At 36.4% G+C, this 19,551-nt stretch overlaps 1 protein-coding gene across 5 annotated transcripts in view; it reads left to right on the forward strand.

The window, feature by feature from the left end:
* The window catches only part of STXBP6 (syntaxin binding protein 6), a 119,017-nt gene that overhangs the window by 77,605 nt on the left and 21,861 nt on the right, over window positions 1-19,551 (forward strand). For 4 of the 5 annotated variants that reach the window (XR_011324760.1, XM_069784067.1, XM_069784068.1 and 1 more), the window contains 2 exons: window positions 9,354-9,484; window positions 11,286-11,451. The exons of the other annotated variant lie outside the window; for it this stretch is intronic. Coding sequence is in view for 3 of the 4 variants with exons in the window: in XM_069784067.1 (XP_069640168.1) it covers window positions 9,354-9,484; window positions 11,286-11,451 (297 nt within the window). In the remaining variant the exon portion in view is untranslated. The remainder of the gene's footprint in view (window positions 1-9,353; window positions 9,485-11,285; window positions 11,452-19,551) is intronic. 5 annotated transcript variants of the gene reach the window in all.

The raw sequence follows: 19,551 nt of genomic DNA on the forward strand, positions 1-19,551 counted from the left end.
TGGTGATGCCCAGTTAGTTCCCGAGCAGCGATCCCCTCAGGCCAACTCTCCCCAGTTTATATACTAGACATGACGTCCCATGGTATGGAATACCCCTTTGGCCACTTTGGGTCAGCTGCCCTGGCTGTGTCCCCTCCCAACTTCTTGTGCCCCTCCAGCCTCCTTGCTGGCTGGGCATAAGAAGCTGAAAAATCCTTGACTTTTAGTCTAAACACTACTTAGCAACAGCTGAAAACACGAGTGTGTTATCTACATTCTTCTCATACTGAACCCAAAACATAACACTATACCAACTACTAGAAAGAAAATTAACTCTATCCCAGCTGAAACCAGGACACCTTGGTAGATCTGTTGGAGCACCATCCTGTCCTCTCAACTAGGTTTTAACTAAAAACATATATGCAAATCAAATTTGGTATATTTGACTAGAAATATCTCAAGAGTCTTCAAATGCAGCTGACTGTATGCAGGAAAAAGGAGGTGGGAAAAGTTTGAAAGTTGGCTGCTTTGCAATATGGAATAGTAAAAGGCAATTCCAACAAAACCTGGAAGTTCAGTCATCATTCTGGAAGTGAATATGTGTTTAATAAGATTCCTTTCCAAATATTTGCAGTTAAGCAGAAGCTTTTTCTCTGGCTATAAAATGAAGTCTGCCATTCTTTCCAGTGTTAACTGCATCTGTCTGTATAACTGTGCCAATATGAAAAGCAGTTGCTTTGGTATCAATACCTTAAACTTCATATACCACAGCAATATAGAATAATTTAAGCAAGCTATTAATTTATAACTGCAATACGTCTATCTTCCTAGCTTTAAAAATTTGCTAGGAATGAAAAAAGAGTCTGTCAAGAAACTGTAAGGACTGTAATGTATATGGTATGATGGGGGCTTAAAGTGTTTTAACAGGCATAAAAACTATTTTTAAGGACATGTGTTTACATGGTTCTGTGAAAAGTAAATATAATGGAAAACTAGGTGCAAAACTGAAAGGCAAGGCACTCTGCCTATAAGCAGCAGTTTGTTACTAATGCACTCGGTATGTTTGGAAAACATACAGGCTCTCACTTCAGGCTTATAGCACTTTATGGTGTGTTAACATGTGGAAAAAAGAAAGTTTTTTCATTGCAACCCAAAGCAATTATTATTTTTTTTTTTATTTGTAGGCACCAAAAAACTTTTGTCTAGTCTTTCAACTTGGGAAGATATCGCATACCTTAATCTGAATTTCCAGGGTAACTGATTTTTTTTATTATTTGAGTTTTGGTTTACTATTCAGTAGATAAAAATAACTTATATGTAGAAAGAACAAATACTACTTCAAACTATATTTTGAACAATGTATGAACAAACCTTAATTAAGAGATACATATCTTGTACATCTTTATCTTGAAAACAGTGAGAGTGAGGTTGACAACTTGTTACGAACAGTGATGTGGTAGATGCTGATTTAAGCAGACAGATGATGCAAATTGTTTGTTATTTGAACTATTGGGAAGGGCTCTGGGATAAACTGTGTGTTTAGACTTATAAATAGTTTGCCTCTGTTGTATCTGAAAGCTTCTCTTTTCTTTCTGTTTTCTAATTTGATGTCAAAACATGCTGTGCCTAAAGAAACAGAAGGAATTAATTTTTGGTTATACTGCTGTGCCTTTAGGGCCACTGACATCCCCTTGTCCTATTTGGCAAGTAGAGAAGGTAGAAACTGTGCAGCTTCTCCCTGCTTTCAACTCCTTAGATTCCAGATGGTGAGAAGGCAGCATTGTCAGAGGAAGGACAGAGGAAATATGGGCAAAGGTAGGAAATGCAATTCTGAGAAGTCAAGCCTCAATTTATCAGACATTTTGACACCTGGCAAGCCTTGACATGCAAGTGGGAATTTAAACTTGCCCCAGTTTTAGCTGCTTTTGTTTATTTTCAGTGAAGCTAGCTGTCTTCTACTGCAAAAAATACCCTTTTTTTTCCTGTACCTAAAATTAATCCTGGAGGTGGCAGAGTCGGGTTCTTCTTAGCACTGTCTTCTCAGAGCATCCCTGAGGTTAGCTGAGGTTTAAGAACCATGGCAGATATGAAGGTTGCAGGAGGTAGCAATTGGGCAACTATAGTGGGAAGGCTTGAAGTTCTAGAATTAATTTAGATGCCACATTAAATCAGCATTTAGTTGAAACTGCTCTGAGAAAACAGGAAATACTGCAAGTTTTGGTGTTCAAACTCAAAGCTGGAGTTGATAGACAACAAAGCTTGCAGCCATCATGTGAAGCAGACTGGAAATAGTTTTCCTGAAATCCCCATGGTATACTAAGACAGTTTCATGTATCTGGTCCGTATTCTTTAATACCTAAATAAGTCAGAATGTATCCATTTGTTCCACCTTTCTTAATCCTCAGCTTCATTTATCTGATTTTTGGAAAGTTGCTTTCGGAAATTCTGGAAATTGCTTGCCAGGACCATACTTTGCTTATAGGAACATGTGGCCTGAACAGTATTAGCTCAAACTACCTTGGAGCATTGCAGAACAGCAATAATACAAGCTTCTACTATCATAAGGGTTGAGGAATGTGTTATTTAGTGTCCTTTCCCCTGCCTAGTCCCCATTTCCTCCCTCTGGGAAGAGAACAGAGAGAGTAAGATTTTGAAATGTAGAAGAAAACAATTGTAAGGTTGTTCTTGTGACAGAAGGAAGAGCTCCTCATGTTATAGAGGTAAATCATCTTTTTTCTTGACTTTTGCTTTGGAATGATGTAGGTGAGAATAGAAAATCAGGGTCAGACCTTGTAGATATCTTGTTGGTATTGTCTTTTCTTTCAGCCTTTGTACTTTATGACATTTGCAAGAAAGAAATGTCTTGGGTTTCCTCAAATTTCTGAGGCATTTCCACAAGTTACTTGCGCTTTGTCCTCTCCGTACAAAAACTCAAAACATGTTCCAGAATTGAGTAGTAATTGGACAAAGAAACAAAAAACTCACTGGTTTTTTGATGGTCAGAAACTGCAATCATCAGCCTGACTGGTAGCCATAGCTTACTAGAATTGTGTACAAGACTGTCAGAATTTTAGTCAATAAGCTTTTTGCAAGTTTAAGAAATAGTTGTTTCCTTGGTGGCTGGGAGTGAAGGGACTTGCAGAATGAGAATTAGATGTAATTGCAAAAACAGAAGTCTGGAGGGAGAAGACAGCTTTTCAAAATGTAAATCTGGAGAACTGGAAAGTATAGAGCAGTAATTATCTCTGTCACAGTCTGTTCATAACCTACTTTTTTTCCTTAAGAACTGTCATGAAAAAAAAAAAGCATTTCTACCACAAATACTAATACATGATTTTACCTATTTCCTAAGAAAATCTGTATGGGATATTAAATAATATTTTTAATTAAAATGTGCTGCTGCTTTTAAGTTTGCTCTTTTTATTCTGACTGAATCAAAAGCTGTTTGGGAAACTCCTGGCTGTTTTTAGACTTGGTCTCACTGTGAAAAGAAGAGTTTGCTTTAGGGCAACATTTCTACAGGAAGGTAGGAATGATTAAATTCTAGATACAGTGACCATGAAATCACATCAAACTGTCATGGTATTGAGTTAAACTTTCTCTTAATATCAAAAAGATCTTTTTTTAAAAGGCTTTAGACCATCTGGAGTGCATTCTAAAGATTTTTTTCATCATTAATTAATAGTAGCCAATTTGACAAACTTTGCATCATTGGTTATTTATGAGTTGAGGGATGAGTATCCACTGTACAGGATTTGACATACAGATAGATTATGCTGATCTGACATTAAATTGATGAATAGTTTTGGATTGTACTACACAGCCAATGCCTTCAGTAGACTTCTGCAGGCCCACTCAGGAGTGAGTCTTAGTCTGTCACTTTCACAAATGAAATCATTTCATAGATGAAAGTAATTTTTTGAGTGATCTTACTTCATTTTTTACTTTTTTTTTCCTCAAGAGCTAGTGACACAACAGCAATAAAAGTTAAGGCTGCTTAATTTATTAATCTGTGCAGTGCCCAGATAAAAAAAAATCTTATTATATTGTGAACAGTTGCACCAGTCACTGCCTGCTTCAGGACCTTGCACTTCTTAATTTCTCCCTTCAGTAGTTATTTCAGTCATTCAGCACTTTAGAAATACACTGCAACATGATTAGAAATTTTGTGGGGCGATCAAGCCATTTGTCATAAGATTACTAACTACCTAGAGTTTGAGTTATTAAATACACAGATCCAAATTTAAAGAACATCCAAAACATACACAGATATTCAGAGTCAAGACTTCAAAGACAGACATTGCTTTTTACATATGTATTTCAAATCTGATAAAATAAATAAAAGTTCATGGTGTGGTGGTTTAGAGCTTTCAGGCCATTTCTCAAGGGCAGGTATTTTGGGGTGAGTATTTAAGGAATTAACCATTTTTCATTATTTTATCTTTTCCATTCAAGACTCAAGAAATAAAGAAAATGTATTCTGGACTGCAGATGAGATGAATTTGGACTGTGACTTTAGTCTCCCTTAGCTTTCTGTGTGAAGAGCTGTATTGATTTGCTGCTTAAGATGCTAGACATGCATGTGGTCCTGGATTCTAGCTGAGATCTGGAATTCAAATACATTTGTTTCCATGTGTTCCGAATGATGAGAACAGTGACTTTTCTGACTGTCACAGCATTCTCTAAAGCTAATTCTGATCTGACTATTTCTGCCTCATATTCTCTGATCTGCTTTTAAAACAGAGTATTTTGCTTAAATGCGTGCCTCTCAAGCTTTAACAACCTCTTTGAAACTTGATACCAAACTTATTTTTATTTACAATGCAAAATAGTTAATAATGTCTTCAGTCCCAGAAGAAATAGTGCTGTTTCTGACTCAGCGACTTTTGGTTGTATGTTAATCTAGTGTTTAAAAAAAAAACAACAAAAAAACCCAAAAACAAACCTCACAATGTCTTCTGTCATAAATTGCTGTAGCTGTCTTATCACACGTTCTTTCTTACTTTAAGAATAACTGTAGGTTTCTTTAAAAAATAAATAAAAATTTAAAAAGCTTATTTATTTGCATCTGATGACACACAGAAATTCTGTATGGACCAACCATCTATTGATGGGTTCCAAACAAATGTACTTTGCCCACACTAGTACAGCATCATATTTTGAAGGCATAATGTTAAGCTATGTTCCGCTCCCCCCCCCACCCCAAAAAGCAAAGCAAACAAAAAACGCCACCTAAAATTGAATCATAACTTAAATATTGTCTCTTATTAAGGTAGATAATGATTGTGGAAGATGTTAATGATCACATCTGAATGACTTGTCAGAGAGGGAATATGGCTAGGAGCATGTAATTGCTTTCAAATTTTTTCAGGTTTAAGAAAAGAATTTTACATGTTTGCAAGGTACCACCCACTCAGTGGCTTGTGTAGAAGTGCTCTAGTTTGCAAAGCAACATAATGAGCAGCTAGTGAGGATGGTTTTCCCAGCTGCCAAAGGGTTTCACAGAGTTGTAATGATTGCCATACTACTGTCAAGCTCTCATGGACTAAATGAAGGTTTTAAAGCATGTTTGGTGGGTTCATGGGTGGCTGTTTTTTTGAATGTTCTAGAAATGCTAGCTTTTTCCTAAAATACCAAGACACAAAAGGTGAAGTGCAAGTAGATCTGTTTGGCTTTGTGCAATAGTCACGAGTGTGAGACCTAACGGGAGAACTGCCATTTTTCCAAGATCACGTCAGCTAACGTGAGACTGAATTTCTACCTAAGATGACTGAGATACCCAAGACCCTTATCAGCTCTTCCGTAGAAGAGCCCTCTTGGCATCTCCCAGAGTTACTGTGTGGTGGATGATATAGAAAGTCATCTAATCAAGGTGTTTTTATGGTTGATCGCTAATAGGCATTTTTAAGAGTTGCTGAAGTTTAGGCACTTAATGTAATCTTCTTTCGCCAAAGTACAGAGCACTAACAGCTCCAGCTGAAGACAAAGCTGCTGTTCATTTATTATTAAAAGTGCTATACAGAGAATTTGGAGAATTAGATTTTGGATATGACAGATCAGTGAAACAATTTATGGAGCTGTTGATGCTAGACATTTAGTGTTTAACTATTGTATCTGTAAAATTTTGTATTTTCATCTTGAAATATGTCATGACCCCTGTTTTCAAAAGCACTGGAATGTATGACATGTAGAAGCCTTCACAGCAGCGAGAAGCCTCCTGTGCTAAAGTTTAGGGCAGTACATCTTGTAGTTGATTATTCATGAGATTCTGAGGGGGAAGAAATAGCATTTGATCGCATAATTGTTTTGTCTAGTGCTTCCTAGTTTTGAACACTTTGTTTTGCAATGCTACTAGTGTTAATTCTGTATGTGGCTTATGTATAGCATGCACAATTTTTTCTTTTTAATATTCTGTGGTGGGTTGACCCTGGTTGGATGCCAGGTGCCCACCAAAGCCGCTCTATCACTCCCCCTCCTCAGCTGGACGGGGGGGAGAAAATATAACAAAAGGCTCGTGGGTCAAGATAAGGACAGTTTAATAAAGTGATAGCAAAGGTTGCGCGCGCGAAAGCAAAGAAAAAAAACAAATGATGTTATTCTCTACTTCCCATCAGCAGGCGATGTCTAGCCACTTCTCGGGAAGCAGGGCTTCAGTACGCGTAGTGGTTGCTCCGGAAGACAAAATGCCCCCCCTCTTCCGTCTCCCTTTACTTAGCTTTTATATCTGAGCTGACGTCATATGGTATGGAATATCTGTTTGGTTGGTTTAGGTCAGCTGTCCTGGTTATGTCCCCTCCCAAGATCTTGCCCTGCCCCAGCCTGCCATTGGGGGGGGGGCAAAAATGTTGGAGAGACAGCCTTGATGCTGTGCCAGCATTGCTCAGCTGTAGCCAAAACACTGGTGTGCTATCAACACCTTTCTAGCTACTGATGCAGAGCACAGTGCTATGAGGGCTGCCATGGGGAGTATTAACTCCATCTCAGCCAGACCCAATACATATTCATTTAGTGGTAGATTATTGACGGTTTTGTACGGAAAGGGAATAATCCACAGACCATAAAACTTGAGCCACTGTTAGATAGCCTTCTATTACTACTGCTTTGTAGAAAATACGTGAAACTTGGTATAGCGGAATGCTGTGGAGTTTGCCATAACTTTTGAATTTTTCCCACTCGGTCTGTAAACTTGCAGTAAAAACAGAACCTGTACATACTACGTAAGTATAGATAGGATGCCTGTCACCTCTGCTTTATTAATATTGTTGGGCTTGGGTGCATAGGCCATTGAGCAATCAATGAATCTTAAATACCAATCTCACTTAGTAGTATCTAGTCTTTGCATTTCAGTAGTTGTTCTCATCTAATTTTGCTGCTACCTTTCTGATACTACATTGGTTTTCTCTGTTCTGTACTACTTGATGCGCAATTCTGAATTGCATACTGCACCAATTTGGTTCTCAGTGCTTCAACTGCTATGAAGAGACTTCTGGCAATCTGTTTATTACATTAAGTCCAACTATGCTTTCTATTCCAAAGTAACTTATTAAAAACAGTTGTCTGCCATGTGGAATGTTAGTATCTGATTTATTTATTTTTTTACCTACTAAAATTTCTTTGGAAATTAATTTTCTGTTTATCAGATTAAGCTCTCATAAGGGTGCTTGGACTTTCACATGTACAGACATACACTGAACTGAAAATGTGTAAATCTGAGATATTGAAAAGAATTTTTCATATTAATCTGCATTTGCTAATCTATTCCAAAGTTCATTTAATATCAAGACAGTGATCTGTACATTGGTAAATTTTCATCCTAAGAAACAATATTAACTTTTTAGCTTTACAGAATGATGAGGTATTACATCAATGTTTACTTACTGTAAACTGTGCCCCTGAGCGGAGAAGTGCACGCAGCATGCATCTTCAGAGTGGGAAGCCTGTTTTTCTGATTATTTGGATAAAGGGGGTGCACAAAAATAATTGTGCTATTACTATTCAAGTCTTGATTATTTTAAAAGCGTTCTTTAACTGCCAGCATCTAAAATCAGAGAAAAGTGACTTTTCCCTCTTTCCCTCTTTTGGGAGGACCATATGGATAAAAGAATTTTTGGAAATAAAGAGTTTAAGGACAAAGGTAAATGACACACCATCTTTAGCAGTTTGTGCGGTACAATGATTCTACAAATTATTTCTTCACTGAAAGTTGAAACGTGTTTGGAAGTGATTTAACTTACAGGAACAGATAAATAACATGTAAATAAAATACAGAGTATGATTATAGAAAGTGCCTCAAACTGCTTATAAAACTTTCAAGGAGGTTAAAAGATACACTGATGAAAAGAAAATTTGTTTGTTTAGAGAAAAAGTCTAATACAGGAAGCCAATTTTCCTGCTGTTGAAAAGTTAGCTTTAATGTTTAAAAACCTGATGCTGAGTTAAAGGATACACTAATTGGAGGGGTTTATATTGCTTTCTTTTTCAAAAGCAGGGCAGTCTTGCATGACTTTGTGGTTTTTAACATGTATTTTGTTTATAACAAGTAAGATCGTTCTTATTTATGGTCTTTATTTGTGGTACCTAATAGTTTTTGGGGCAGTTGAGCAATCTTAAGCTCCTTAATTCTTATAACTATATTTTTCACAGACTATTGTCTCATTTGGTGGGTTTACTTTCTCAATGCAGTAAGTGCGTATACTTACATCTGTTGACTAGAAACTGGAAATTGGGAATTGAATGTCATAGATGTAGGTCATGCTTGTATAACACCACCAACATGTGACGTGTTGTGAAAAGACTGGAGAAACCTATATTTTTTTTCAATCAATCACCAACATGAAAGTCAGTCTAATGTAACAGGATTTTTTTTAAAAGTACATAAATGGACTTATACTTACATGGAGATGTCTCCCTACACCACCACCACCACCACCCCCTTTGTGTTCTCTTGTCTAAACTGACAAGAAGAGAAAGAAATGAATAAGAGGTTGGGTATGACAAACATCAGCTAATTAGCGGGGGGGGAAGAGAACATTGAGTTGATTGTAAGAATGCAGATGGAAGGACCTTCGTTTTAGTTCTGTTTTTCACAGGGTGTTGGCAATTTAAGCTGATAATGGTTAAAATATATCCAATTTTGAGCAGTATAATGCTTGTTTGGCATCGCACCATCATACTGACAATAAGAAATGTGCTTTTCAGCATGATATCCAGGAAGGGGAATGTGTTCTACTGTCAGAACCAGTGACGTGTGTTAACTTTGTGGGACATTATAGAAAATACACCAGCAAACCAGCTACTGATACAGTGAACTAAACAGCACATTCCTGAAACATTAAGCCCATTTCAGTTATATGTTTTTTATTTTATATGTTCAGTGACGAACAAGAAACCAGCTCAAGCTTCTATTACGAAGGTGAAGCAATTTGAAGGCTCTACATCTTTTGTCAGGAGAACGCAGTGGATGCTCGAGCAGCTTCGCCAGGTCAATGGTATAGACCCTAATCGGGTGAGTCTGAACAGTTCTAGAAAATGAAAATTGAGCTCTTTTGTAACTGATTTGTGAATCAGACATTCTTTCACTATTCAAAAGGCATCTGGAAAGATAAGGTACAAGTTTAAGTGCAAATTCTCAAAAGCTCTCAATTTCAGAAGAAATAACTCAATGGAATATGTGAAATAAATTTTAATGGGAAAGATGGGAGGAAGCCACAACTCATATGGGGCTTTTTCTTCCTGTCTTTCCCTACTTTTCCTACTCTCTCTCTTCTTTGTAAAGAGAAAAATTAGAGCCTTGTTTGCCTTGTCTTCAGCTATAAGCCTCTTGGGGTCCGTTTTGGCATGCAGCTGTGTTGCAAGATAGAGCAGTAAGTAGAAGCAAGGACAAGGAGAGGTTACTGAGGTTCAAGTTTGTGAAATATTGTGAACTTTGCGGTTTTTTTTCTAGGACATTCCTCGGATCCTTCTGCATTTCGTATCTTTTTCTACAAAGTGTGGTGGTGTGGTTTAGTTGCCAATGGCACAAGAACGTTGATTTAAACAAACAAAAAAAAACGCCAACAAAAATAAAAGAAACAAACCAGCCCCCCACTAAATAGTTTTGGAATTATTCCTTTAATGTGGAATATACAGCCTGCCTTGAGCTGTCTCAAGACAAAGTCGTACTAATATGTAATGAGCTTATGAATACAAATCTTCAGTAGTAAAACACCAGAATTAGAAGTTAGGAATGTGGCTCATACTATGTGATCACAAAGTGACTTACTGTGTTTGTTGTACAGGAAAATATGTTTGTGACTGACCCCCTTGGTTGGTTCAAAGCTGTGCTCTGATCAGGCACCTAAGCATCTTAACAATGGTGCACCAAATTCTGTTACTACCCAGTACAGTCTTTTGTACAAAAAAGAAGCCCTATGGCCCCTGCCCTATGGAATGCAGGGAGTGGAATTACATTTTCTTTGGGTAAATGGACAATGAAAATGAGAGCAATGACAAATAGGTAAGGGATAGGAATTTTAGGCCCTTTTCCAGCATCTTCTATGCAGCTATGTAAACAACAGATGCTTGGGATACTCTTAGATTGAAAGTCCTATCAAGTTCTTAAGCTTAGACGTGTTCCTTTCAAACTTGTCTTCCTGTGACTTCCTAGTGTCATTGATTCAAAGAAAGCATTTACTAGATTAGACTAAAAAACGATATTTAGCAAAAATTGCTAAATATATAGCAATGCTTCTTGCATAAAATCAATTTACTTTGGCAGTTGGTGCTTGATTTAGAGCTGGGCTTTCATTTGTTCTAGGAGTACTCTTGTTCGTGTTATTCTGAGACCTATGCAACACTTCATGATAATACAAGAACTAGGACTTGCTATTTGTTTTCCTTCTTTGGCTGAGCATTGAGAGCAGAACCACATCTTCCATAATATAGTGTAAAAGTAGATTTTGTGCTGAGAGGCACAAATCCTTGCATAATATAGAAGACACATCTAACTATATATCTGTAGATAATAAGGATTTCTTATGAGGTTCTAACTTTTCATTTTTTTGGTCTAAAGTATTTTTGTTTTCAGGTATTTTTGTCATAGCTGAATATTCTGCATTAAAAATACCTGGAAGAAAAAAAAACTTCCTTCCTGTTTTGTTTTTTTGCATCCAAAAATATGCAAAGGAAAAATAATCCTAGGATAGTCTTGAGTTGCATGACCATTCTGCTTTTTCCAGCATAATTCCTTTTCAAAAATAATAGCTCTATATCTTTCTCCAAATCATTTATAAAACTGGAGTAATAGTAGTGTGTTTTTTTTCTTCTAGGATTCCCCAGAATTTGATCTACTATTTGAAAATGCTTTTGACCAATGGGTAGCAAGCACAGCTTCAGAAAAATGCACATTCTTTCAGGTCCTACATCACACTTGTCAGCGATACCTTACAGACAAGAAGCCAGAATTTATCAACTGCCAGTCTAAAATTATGGGAGGTAAGTTTATTGAAGCTGGAGTACTTCGTGCAGTTGGACATGAAATGATTTGCACATGAGTTATTCTGTGTTCAAATGAGCTTGCAGCCTAATTACATCTTGAAATCATGGGTCTGAATATGTTAACTTCACAGTAGTAAACTTGTAGGCTTCAGCATTTCTCCATCAAGCACCACTTCACACTCTTCTACTAACTTTGTTTCCCTAATCTTCAGTTCTAGAGGCAACATCCCCTACCCACCTTTTGAGAAGTCATTCTCATCCCTCTTTTTAGCAACCTTGATTTCAATTTGTCTCTACTTTTGTTCATCCAGAAACATTTCTGAGTGGCCTGAAATACTTATACTAAAAGCCTGTTCTGCATTGCCATTTCCTCACAAGTCTGTGAAAAAGTGGTTATTACTAAACTTCCCATGGTTTTTTTGGAATTTACTTTTATCTTGACAGAAATTGGTTAGTTTAGAGTTTTGTTGTTTCATGAGTCACATATCTTAAGGTGAATTTCCAGAATTAGATTAAATAAAGTCTGGTTAGGTAGAAAAAGTCTGGTCAGTATGTGAAATTGGTATTTTCTATGCACTTCCTGAGCAACAAAGACTATTTGGGGGGGGGATTTCATGTATTTCAGAAAGTATTCTTCAGGAAAATAAACTTTTAGTTGTTCCCTTAGACTGAAATTTCTGAAAATAGTCTCCTTTTTGTCTGCTCTAAAACAGAACACTTTTAAAAACTCTTACACTTTCTATAGCTGGAATAAAAAAACCTGTTTTTCTCAGTGAGTCTCCAAACTGTAGAAGAGAAGTGCAAGCTGACTTGGGGTTTGGTTTAGTTGTTGTTTCTTCCCCCTAGTAGACATCAGTTATAAATATGGAGAGCCTTATTCAGTTATTTCTGGTAATTCTTCTCTCTCATAAAACTACAACACGTACCTGTACAATATTATCAGAACTATATTTTGTGCAGCCACCTTTATATGTTCTTTTTTCTGGCTGTTATATTGTCTTGTGTCCCTTTCCTCTAAAACACTAAAGGTAAACTTGAGGAAGGGGGAAATCATCTCCAGTTTGGTGCTTACATTTTAGCTACTGACACTGAGGTTACACCTAACTTTGTGGTCATAAGTCAGAACTGTTCTGTCAATCATACTTTTAGTGTCTTCTCAAACTAAGAAAAAAGGCACAAAATTTCTTGTAAACTTCCTCTCTCATTTTTTCCACTTCCACATTAATAGGATTTCCTTTGTTTTCTTTTTGGTGTGGTGGGGGGAAGGGAGGAGCAGTTTCTGCACTGATGGGAGAAGATATCCTCTACAATTTTTCCATTTCATATGGAAGAAATCTCCTATCAAGCCTTTGTTTGTCATCTGTTTGCTAATGATGCTCATGTCCATCCTTCCTGCTAATAAGTTAGTATTAATACAGCACCACACATTTCAGCCTTTGAAATTATTTTATTCTCATAAGCTTGACCTGTCCAAAATTGAGTTCCTGATTCAACTGACCCAAATATTAATCTTTATCCTAATCAAGTGTCATCACAGTGTGGAAAAAAAAAAAATTGCCACTGAGGTTCATAAACTTCTGCTCGACTTCTACTTTTTTAACACATATTAGACCTTACCATGTCCCATGAAGCATACCCGCATTCTCTCTATTGCAACTTTGTAACTAAAATGGGCTTATTCAGCCATCCTCCAATACCAGATGGTGACTGTTTCCATATTCCTTGCCTGTCACTCTGACTGCACAGATGCAGTCTGTGTGTGTACACATATGGTACAGAGTACAGACTATGGATGTGGTAGAGGGCCAGGGAGTAATAAATCTCGTCATGGATACAGTGCTTCTGTTGTTCTTCACACTGTCAACGTTTTCCTCACACTGGGTTACAGACTCCCTGTGGATAAGTTTAAATTCGATAGAAACTGTAATAACTGTAAACCAAGTACTGGTTGACCCTAAATTCCAGTGACTTTCTGTGTGTCAGCCTCACTGAGCAAAAAAATAAAAAAAAAAAAAAAGAGTCCTCCTTAGCAAATAACTGGTATCAATAATTATAAAAGGCAGTGCAGTCATATTATTGGAAATTGTGTTGTAATATGTAAGGTGCAATAGTGTGTTTAAATGTCTGCTGTTCCTTTCAATATTCAGTTTGGTATTCTTAATGCAATGCTAAGTTTTCTACAGAAATACTGTATCTATACTATAATTACATGCTTTATACATGCATAGAGGTAAATTCGTACTCAGTTCCAAAGCATTGTCCTAGCACCCATGCTGGTATTTCCTGAAAACATAGGTAGTTAATTATGAAAAAATAGATTAAATTAGCTTTTCAAACTAAATTGTTTTAGTTGTAGAAAAATTATTTTTCTGCCATGTTTAGCATTTTTCCTAATGTTCTCGTATAGATGGGAATATATTTCACAAATCTTTCCATCATCTTCAAAAGCTATTGCATTACTTTATATTTAATTGTATTTATCTAGTAAAGCCATGCCTCCTCCACTGATTAAAAATAAATAACTGTCATAGCAGCTTTGAAATATCTCCCAATTAAAGGCAGGTCTCCCTGGTAATATGTAATACTGTGAAGTTAGTTCAGTCACTGGGTTATGTTAGTTGGTCTGTTACTTTGAGACAAATGGAGTAATTAAGTGACTGGAAGCAGCACTATTCTTTGACTTTAGAAGCAAGTTGGTAGTTGGCAGGTGCAGACACTAGGGAGATACCTGCACTTCTGCTGGTCCTTGTTTGAAGCCCAGGGATGGGCCAGCTGTGTATCAAAACCCATTTAGTCTGAAACCTCCAGTATCAGAGTTTTTTATGGAAAATGCAGTGAAATGTGTTGTCGATCTCAAATTCATCCTGACTGGAGCAAGTAAGGTCCAACTGTAGCCAAGCAAACCAAAGAACATATACTTGAGGATACAGCTTGAAATTAATTAAATTCAGTTCAGAATTTGCACCCTGGTTATTTTGTTATTGTTTTCTTGGGGTATTTTGCTAATTAGCCAAAGCAGTATATTCAAGTCATTCAGTCAGATTTCAGATAAAGCATGTCACTTCATCCCCTCTACCAAGGTACCATTTATATTTTAAGTGATATTCTTTTGAGCTTTCAGGGGGCTATGAAAAGTAATACTCTTTTTGGATGGTTAGTCAGTTTTAACTTCTCATACTCTACAAGTATTTTTTAAATAAATTATTAGAATATATATATGCATGCACCCATGTGCTTATGTGTGTCATGATACAGATATGCACATCATATATGTAATGTGTATCTTGTAGCTAATGCATATTTTGAAAACAAGACAAAAAAAATGCCACCAAAGAACACTTCCTCCCAAGTGGAACTGAAGATGAAAGAACTTGAAGGGCTTGTTTACAAGCTTACTTATCTTATTGAGCCTTATTTCTTCCTAAAGGATAGGAGTGAAGAAAGTGAAATTCATGCTGCTCTTGTTTCTGCAGGAAGTGCTTAGGAGCTTAGCTGTAAGTAAATATGGGTGTCCCTGTGGAACTGCAGACCCTCTTCATTGCCTTCCTCCTTCTACCTCCTTCCCCATACACACACTTCCTCCTACGGGCCACAGTCCTGGCCCTGATTCTTCTTCTCCAGAACTGTTTTTTGCTTTATTTTCATTTGAGTATCATGTAAGGATATAGTCTGTAGAGTTAAATAGGCTAGACAGTTTTCTAATGACATTAGTAATTACAGATATAATGAGAACTGATTAAAGGTGTGGGTGCTAATTCTGAGAACAAAGAACAAATTCAAATTTAGGAAGACTGTAGCAAGATTCCTCCCACTAGTATCTTGTACTAAATATTTCAAGTTTGTCTTTTGTTTAGAATTTAGAAGCGCCCTCTCCATAGCTTACGTGTGTTCTGGATGTTATTTTGGAGAGGAAAGGAAAGGCAGGTATTTGGGGGTACAGGGTTTCTTGATTGAGGTAGGAAATATTTTTCACTTTTGTATCTTTCTAACATACAGGTTCTGATACTGGAATATGTCTGATTTGGAGTATCTTTGTGTTAATTGTTATTCAGTGGCCAAGTTGAGCAGATTGTATTGCTTTTATCTCAGTAATGTAAAAAACAAAGTTGGAGATGAGTGGTGTACAGAAATTTTGGCATCTACAGGTTGTGTGTGTTAGAACAGCTTAATTCTTGACATAACATTAGGCTGACACTGAGGGATAAGTTTGATTTCTTTCTGGATAGAACCCTGTGATACAGCATTTGACCCTCTTCAAACGATTTCTGGGCCTGTAAGAGTAAACAGTTGCTGCCACCTTTAGATATGTATTAGAAATGCATAATCCTTGGTAAGGAGCAAGACCTCAGGTTGAAGGAAGATGATGATCTTGTGGTTTTGTTTGGGTTTTGTTTCAAGCTTTGTCCTACCTATATGCGTTGGTTTTAACAGTCATTCTGCTGAATTAATTAAAATATTCTTAGAAGCCCAAAGTAATGACATCTTTGCCTCTGTAACCTTTTCTCTAGGACAGCTAGCAGGAGTTATTAATGGATCATTCTTTTCCTTCTCCAAGAATATATTGCCAGTGTGAGAATGGTAACGAGTACTTCTTTTTGCATACGCTATTGACTTGACTTAGCTTACCACATTTAAGCCCTGGGAAGCATAAAGTGGTGTTTACCATACTGTGCAAGATTAATGACTGACTAAAGGGGAGGAATGAAAACTTTCTATTGAGGATTAGGATGGGAAGAAGGACAATTGTTGCCCTCCCTTCTGTCAGATAACTGGTAGTTGTTGGTTTCAATTCTTACCTGATTTGCCATTGAAGAAAGTGTGTAACTGAAGATATTATTCTTACAGACTTTCACTTGTACATTAATTCTGATGCAAATTAAGTTGAACAAACAAAAAAAAGGACGAAGTATCTATCATGTGATTTTGGCTGTGTTTTGCTGTTTTGAAATTACCAATTGGATGAATCTTAGCAATGTTTCTGTACAGAAACAACATTTGTTGTATTTGATTAAGATATTTCTTGCCAATGTATACCAAATACTCAGTTGCTTTCTTTGAGGAAAATAAAGGCCAGTGTCAGTCTAGAGATTGAAATATTAGAAATAAACTTTCTGCTACCAAAGACCTTTTCAGGTCCTTGATTTTATGCTCTGCATGTTCATGTCCAGATTAATTCTGCTTTACCATTTTTTTTATTTAACTGGATGGATTTCAGTTGTCTTAAGCATAAAAGCCATGTGTTGAGATCAGAATGGATAAGAATAGTTGAGTGATTGTTCCATAGAAATATTGCATATAATCAGAGCTCTAAATTAACTTTCTAAAATGGGAATCTTAGGCAAAAAAGTACATTATATCCTTGTAAAATCTGTAGGGGTACATAAAATGAGAAGGGACATTTGTCAGTGTAAAGGTTGGTTCCTTTTTGATCTGTACAACTCTGAGATGAGATACAAAGAAACCATTAAGCAATATATTTTCTTCCTTTTTCTGAAGAATGAAGGTCTAAGTGAGGTGTTATCTTCAAGACGCAGAATATTACTGTTTTTCATAGAAATGGGAAAATTTTTTGTGTCAAATTATCAGATTTTGGTGTTTACACAGCCAGAATGGAGTTCTGTGCTTTAGTGCTAATTACTGATTCTCAAAGTTCCTGGTTGGTTAGACTGTTATTAAGTATAAATATTAGTTAGTATTGAAAATATAACTAGCTAAGGTTAGTTTTGATTTTTATAAATGTAATAAGTTAGAGTTTAAAGTTTTCAAGTTTAAATAAATTTCTCAGTTTGGAAGAGGGTAAAGGTTGTGGTAATATGAAATTGATCCTAATTAGATATTTCCTTAATTTATAGCCAATCGGCAATATACAATAACGTCCTGTCCTCGCATTGATGCCAGTATTTTAAAATGTCAATGGGAGAAGTACATTTGAAATAGAGAAGATAAGTTTTTCTGCAGGACAGTTGTGACCTGTCAGTTTGGCTCTTAATCATTGTGCTATATATTCTCTAGACTTTAATTACTGATTTCTAATTTCTGTAATTTTCACTAAACTTTAAACTTCAGTACTGTATTTTGGAGGTGGGAAAGCAGGGACATCAAAACTATATGGTGATGTTGAACCCTAGAAGAAACCAAAGTGTATGAATGTAATTGACTTGAAAAATTATAGATATCTTACCCTTTTTTTAATGGAACATTTATTAGCACTAAACCAGTTCAAGACAAAAAGTTCAAAGGTAGAAAGAAAATTAAAAAAACACTTAGCTTATGAAAATCCTTGCTTTAATGTGCTGCCTGTGTAAAAACATTTAAAAGATTAGCTATGTAAAGATTTGGAAGTAAACTATTATTCTCATGTTCTTCTGATCATCAAGCAAACTAGTAATTATTGAAGCTTGGGGGATGACTGTTGTGTAGTTACTCCAGTTTGCCTACTGCAGTATTATATCCCTTTGAGAAGGTGGTAATGCAGACAGCTAGACAGACCACTAGTCTGATCCACTGTGGCAGCCCTATTTACTTCTCTCCTCTATAAATAAAATACAATTTGTTTATAATGCAGTTGTACTGAACTGCTGTCATATCTGTAGTGCATTCCAGCACCTTTGAGCCATATGTTTGTGTGTAGTTTCACTGTGTGTCTGTGCCTTGGTAAATATTTTCCTAGGAAATTGCATTTAAACTGAATGTATTGTTTATTGTGTCTTGCAAGTTACTGCACCACTGGTTTTGGTGCATTAGAGTTCTGCTTGAAAAAGTGCTTTTGTGGAAGAAAGTGAACAGCCTGTAAAATAAAGTTGATAAAGTAGTAAGTTTCTGCACCTCAGTCATGCCATGAATCTGATTCCAGGAGAAGGCACAGTGTCACAGTGCTACCTATGACAAGAAAAAGCTTGTGTGGGTCCCATGTTGCATTAAAGTGAACACTAGTGATCACATCCTCCAGCTATAAAGAAAGTTGCTGTATTTCAGATGAAATGCAACCGCCTGGACTCATAAACTAATGATGACATTGCTAAGAAGTTTGCAACATCTTTGAAATGTTGGCTGCAGGTAGCTGATATTTGCTGTGCTTCCATAAAGAAAATTGCTGATAAGTAAGCTGAAGAAAAGTTAATGTTTTTCTTTTTTTACTGGTTGATTGGTCTTAGCACAGCTGAGTTATTACATATTCAGTTTGTCAGTCCTGTAAACCCACCTCAAGGATTACTTGAGCTGCTTCTTTACCCCAGAGGTGGAATTTATCATGAATGTAATTTATGATAATAGTGGCAAAGCTATTCACTGCCAGTTTGACCCTGATTTGTTTTACTGAGATGTCTTTTATTGTTTCACCTTACATGGCTTCAGTAGGTGTTTTTAATAGATTTTGAAGGTACAAGTCTGATTTACACGGTATATTTATATGTATATAGATGTAGTTGTGTATAGATAAAACATATGTTTGGTTTCGTATATGTATTTTATAGTATTTTGGAATTCATCAGTACTTGCTTAAAATGAGCTGGGTGCTACTTCTGTTTTGATTCTGCTGTGCATTAATTGATCAGTGAAAGCTGTATACTGGTCACCTTGTGTGTAACGACGTGAGACCAGCCAGAGTTTCTTCATCCTTAATGAAACTTCTTTTGATCTAGCCATACTCTGACATGGACAGGAGGTTGTCCATGTTCATAATGACTTCAGAACTATCAGAACTATTAGAAATAGAAAATGGAATTGCTTCTCTTTAAAAAAAAAAAAAAAAAAAAAAAAAAAAAAAAAAAGCCTTTGGTGATGGCCATATCAAATCTTTAAAAGGGGAAACTGCACCACCTGAATGCCCAGCTGTTTTAGAAACTAAATTCCTCCTTTTCTGTTCCTGCAACCCGGTATTTATGTTTGTTCTTTAACCCACTGTTACTTCATTTAATGCAGCCATTTTTCTCAGTCAGGAAGGTGAATGTAAGTGGTACATCGATAGTAATAACTGGAAATAAACTACTGAAAATACCTCTATGGGACACACTTGAATCCAAATCCAGTTCTTAATATCTGTGAGTTTAAGTCCTTAAGAATGAACTTGGCATAAATTCTTAGGTTGCTTGAGACAAG

This window comes from Haliaeetus albicilla, chromosome 5 (assembly GCF_947461875.1).
Source record: "Haliaeetus albicilla chromosome 5, bHalAlb1.1, whole genome shotgun sequence".
In the NCBI taxonomy this organism is placed as follows: domain Eukaryota; kingdom Metazoa; phylum Chordata; class Aves; order Accipitriformes; family Accipitridae; genus Haliaeetus; species Haliaeetus albicilla.